This window comes from Garra rufa, chromosome 1 (assembly GCF_049309525.1).
Source record: "Garra rufa chromosome 1, GarRuf1.0, whole genome shotgun sequence".
NCBI lineage: Eukaryota > Metazoa > Chordata > Actinopteri > Cypriniformes > Cyprinidae > Garra > Garra rufa.
In genome coordinates this window covers 95,793,560-95,798,452 of record NC_133361.1, presented here as the reverse complement: position 1 = coordinate 95,798,452, position 4,893 = coordinate 95,793,560, and the positions used below count along the sequence as shown (strand labels likewise).

At 37.0% G+C, this 4,893-nt stretch overlaps 1 protein-coding gene across 1 annotated transcript; it reads left to right on the top strand.

The window, feature by feature from the left end:
• Positions 1 to 426: 426 nt before the first annotated feature.
• On the top strand, positions 427 to 3,915 carry LOC141322513 (uncharacterized). Its single transcript, XM_073833431.1, has 3 exons — positions 427 to 612; positions 780 to 830; positions 2,788 to 3,915. Exons 1-3 carry the CDS (start codon positions 427 to 429, stop codon positions 3,913 to 3,915), a joined length of 1,365 nt encoding a protein of 454 aa, XP_073689532.1.
• The last annotated feature ends 978 nt before the right edge of the window (positions 3,916 to 4,893 follow it).

The window sequence follows — 4,893 nt, the reverse complement described above, 5'->3', positions numbered from 1 at the left end:
ACAACTTTAATCTTTAACTTGACATTTGTTTTAATTGTGATTTTTTTTCTTGCTATCTTTAAAAGTTTGATATTAAAATGTAAATAGCAGTGAATGTTCATTACAACAAGCAATAAATAATCAAGTTTTTTTTATTTGAGAGAGAGAGACATAAACCGTTGATCAAACACCTAACTAGTGCACTAAAGTGACTTTTGTGCATCTGTTGTGACTTTTACACTTTTTGTCATCCTCAGTATTACTAAAGGCGGTCGTACACGGTGTGATTTTTGAGGTCATACGAGCTGGCATGCGATTTATTATTTTTTGGTTATCAGAGGAAATCGTCTCTTCTTGTATGGTCTGGGCTTGTATGGTGTGTGAGAAATTACGAGACGAGCAGAGTGCCTTACGAACACTTCCCGTTCCTCACGATCATTTTTAAACATGTCAAAAAACTTCGTGAGCTGCTGTCGGATTGAAAGAGAATTTGGACTATGGAGAAAGAGGATAAACTTGCTGAACTCTGGCAAGAACAGCGAGCGCTGTATGATGTATCGAGCAGCATTTATCACGATAGGGTCGTCCGAGATGACATTTTACAGCGGATCGCCCAAGTGCTGCATTTATCAGGTGAGCTGTCACCTATTGTTTGCTACAGTTATCGCTAGCTGTAGTTTTTTCTCAAGCCATTTCTGCCATGAAGAAAACGATCTCCTCGTCAGAGTCCATGTTTTTGGCGCGGAACTTCTGAAAATCGTGCCGTGTATCACTGTCTCCATCACTCTCGACGTGTGTAGCAATATGGTCTTCTGACCGTCCGAATTCACACTGTGTACGGCTGTCTTAATGTAAGTAGTGGCCTAATGGTTGGACTTGTAACACAAAGATTAATTGTGGAAAAATAACAGCAGTACATATGTCCATCAAGATGTAGATGGGTGGAGGTTTTTGGTCATTGTTCTTTTCGCTTGTTAAGTTTATAAATATAGTTGTGTAGTCTTGTCAGGGTGTGAAGAACTATAGAGTATGATCAGCTATAGTTACAATGTGATTCTTTCAAGGGAATCATATGCAACAAGAAAAGCGGAGGAGTGAATACTGAGTGTCAGTGGTCAGATGGACACGAACTAAACGGTGTTAACTATCCCACAAATGCCAACATCATTTTCAAGCTCTTTAAAGCAACACTAAGCTACTTTTCCCTCAAAGCTCCCTCTACAGGTTGGAAGCGGAATTGTCAACACTAAAGAGTTGTTTTTACCTTGAAATAATGTTTTCGAACTCGTGTCAGTGGTTCATCAACTCATAACAGGGTGAAACGGCACTTTCGTATTCGCTTTGCGACCCTCTATCGGCCATAACAGCACTATGTACGCGGTTTTGTAGTTCAAATGAGACTACAAATTCGACTTGCTTCACGGCAGGCTTCACAAAAGCTTTTCATACTTTTATAAAGTCATACAACACACTCTGCCTTGTAACTGGACATCGTTATTTCCAAAGCCGGTCCTGGATAGCCTCCAAACAAATAACGTGCATGTAACGCAACGGTAGGCTTAGTAGTTTACGACAGCGATAATGGACGATTCCACTTCTAACCTGTAGAGGGAGCGTTGAGGGAAAAGTTACTTAGTGTTGCTTTAAGGAAAAGTTTTGTTTTCTGAGAGATCCAATAGCATTAGAATATAAATACAACTTTAATAAGCTCAATATCTGTGCTGTGATGGGAGTTGAAGAGGACCTGTTATGCCACTTTTTCTCAAGAAGTCTCAGTCTTTTGAATTGAATAAAGTCAGCATCACATTTGCAATCGTGCTAATATTCAGGAAAACAGCACTCTTCTTCTTTAAGAGTTGTTTAAACATACTATATGTTGTAAATTAACAACAAGAACAGTGTGGCTTACTTCAAGATGCTTTTTCAAGATTAGATTGTGTCTTAAAGCCGACCGGAGAGACAAGTTTAGTTGCAATTCCATTGGACTATGATGTTACATGATTTTGTATTTATATTTCCATAATGCTTGGCTTTCTGATTTCCTCCTGGGAGTCCTGACTAGCAGTGCAGGTTAATTGAATAGTTACTCATATTTTGTATTATACATAATGATGTTACATGTACTTAGTTACTTTTGTGGGTTTGATTACAAAATATTTCTTACTTGAATGCTGCTTTTAAATTCTGCAGCGTGAAGATAAACATGGCAGATTATGTTTTTTTTTGTTTTTTTTTTTAAGGAGCTGGTGTTTTTTTAATAATTATATGGTAGTTGTGACAAAAGCACAACAATATATATGTTACAAATAACGTTTTTAATTATGGCAATAATTACTGGCTAAAATTGGAAGGAAATGCGTTTAATAGAGACAGATCAGTAGCAGTATTTGTATCAATGAGACTGGTCTCCATTAACAATAGGCTACTTGGTGAAAAGATGCCAATAAGCCCCATATTTTAAATGTACAATCTTTAAATGTTGTTTCACATTAATTTGGAGATTTAATATGAAATTGTTTATTGTCAAATAGTTAGTTTTTAACTAATTGACAGCGTTAGTCTAAGTGTTTTGATGTTGCTTTGTGCCATTAAACTGCTGTTAACTTCCATTTTTCTTATTTCACCTCAGACCTGATGGCACTGAAAGAGGAGAGTCAAGATCTCAATGAAACAGAAGAGAAAGATCAAAATGAGAAACATGATGTCAAAACTGAAGAAAAATCAATTAGTTGCTCACAGAACAAAAAGACTTCCTCACCAGAAAAAAAAATAAAAACACAAACTACAAATCTAAATTCTAACCTTAAGAGACCTTACAGCTGCCAACAGTGTGGGAAGAGTTTCTCACGAAATGGAGATCTTAAGACTCATTTGAAAGTTCACATTGAAAAGAAGTCGTTAATATGCCCTCAGTGTGGAAAGAGTTTTACAAAGAAAAAATACCTTGATGTCCACATGAAAACTCACACCGGAGAGAAGCCTTTTGACTGCCCTCAGTGTGAAAAGAGATTTACGCAGAAAAAAAATCTTATTGTCCACATGAGAGTTCACACTGGAGAGAAGCCTTGCATCTGCCAACAGTGTGGGAAGAGTTTCACATGTAATAGAAAACTTAAGACTCACCTAAAATATCACACTGGAGAGAATCCATTCCAATGTGATCAATGTGGAAAGAGTTTTACTCTGAAAAGTCAACTTAATATCCACATGAGAATTCACACTGGAGAGCGACCTTTCATCTGCAAACTCTGTGGCAGAAGTTTCACACGAAATTCTGTTCTTGAGGCTCACATTAAAATTCACACTGAAACAAAGCCGTTCGTATGTCCTCAGTGTGGAAAGAGTTTTACACAGAAAAGTACGCTTACCGTCCACATGAGAATTCACAATGGAGAGAAGCCCTTCATCTGCCCTCAGTGTGGAAAGAGTTTCACGTATAAAGGAAACCTCAAGGCTCACATAAGAAGTCACACTGGAGAGAGTCCATTTAAATGTGATCAATGTGGGAAGAGTTTCAGGCACTGTGCAAACCTTATTAATCACATGAGGATTCATTCAAGAAAGAAGAGTTTTAAATGTCATCAGTGCAAAAAGAGTTTCACAGAGAGGGAACATCTTAAGACTCATGTAGTAACTCACATGGGAGAAAAGCCTTTCATGTGTCATCACTGTGGAAAGAGTTGTTCAAGAGAAGGAAACCTCAGGGTTCACTTGGGCATTCACACTGGAGAGAAACCTTTCACCTGTGAACAGTGTGGAAAGAGTTTCAATGTTAAAGTAAACCTTAAGATTCACATGAGAGTTCACACTGGAGAGAAACCGTACAAGTGTGTTCAGTGTGAGAAGAGTTTCACATGTCTAAGCAGCATTAAACGTCATTCGCAAACTCATTCTGGAAACAAACTGTCGTTTTCTTCAATGCAAGAAGAGGTTTAGAAAAAGGAGCAATTTCTACAATCATCTACACATTCATTTTGAAATGCATTCAATTGTAGTCAAAGTACTAAAACATTGTTTTTCATCACACTTACAGAACAATCATGCAAATGTAAGCCTCTGTGTTCTTTGTTCAAGAGTGCAAGCTGTGTGAAATCAAGTCTATGTTCAAATCGGAAGGGACTGTGGGCTACATCTGATCACCTTCATGCAACCTTCATTTTTATGTTATACCATGAGGCTTTTTTTTTAGTTTGTTTTTGGTCAAATGATTGCAATTATCGACCTATGTTTTTATGCAGCAAACACATAGTTTTAAATGTGAAAAGTTGATGTGCCTTCTAAAAATCTGAACAATCAAGACAGTAATATTTATGTTTTAAATAAATATAATAAATGATATACTCGATTTATCCCTTTTAATGGTATAAAGGCTGAAATGCCATTGTATAAGATATTTTGGTTTTGTGTGAACCTGTATCTGAATTATAAATCACGCCATTTTATGGCTTAATATTTCTTGTACATTGTCCAACCCCACTCATACTGTTAATTTTACTTGTGCAGCTCTTAAAAAGGGTCATAAATTGCCTTAAATTGTTGTTGTTTTTCAATTCTGCAGATACACTAAATGGTGGAATAGAATTCCTTCCTTGTTATTTGTTTATATTTGTGTATTGAAAACATTTTTGGTTGACATTTAGACTCCATCTGATCTTCTATATTTAAAAAAAATAAAGGTCTTTTTTTTCAATTGGGCTAGTTAAATTAATTGTCTGACTCAAACTCATTTGTTGCAGACATATCCTCCGCTTCAGTTGTTGCAGACATCGCCGGCGACTCAATTCAACTGTCGCGGACACCGACCCCACTTCACCTGCTGCAGGCATGGAAACCTCGGATGTGGATTCTTCAGAAGTAGAGGGACTTTGCTTGGAATTGTTGGTGATAGCAACCACATTATCATTTTGAATATGC

Coding starts and splice junctions, on each gene's coding strand:
- LOC141322513 (XM_073833431.1), top strand. CDS start 427: ATGTCAAAAAACTTCGTGAGCTGCTGTCGGATTGAAAGAGAATTTGGA. Junction 613..779: donor CCAAGTGCTGCATTTATCAG/GTGAGCTGTCAC, acceptor CGACGTGTGTAG/CAATATGGTCTTCTGACCGT. Junction 831..2,787: donor CTGTGTACGGCTGTCTTAAT/GTAAGTAGTGGC, acceptor TCTAACCTTAAG/AGACCTTACAGCTGCCAACA.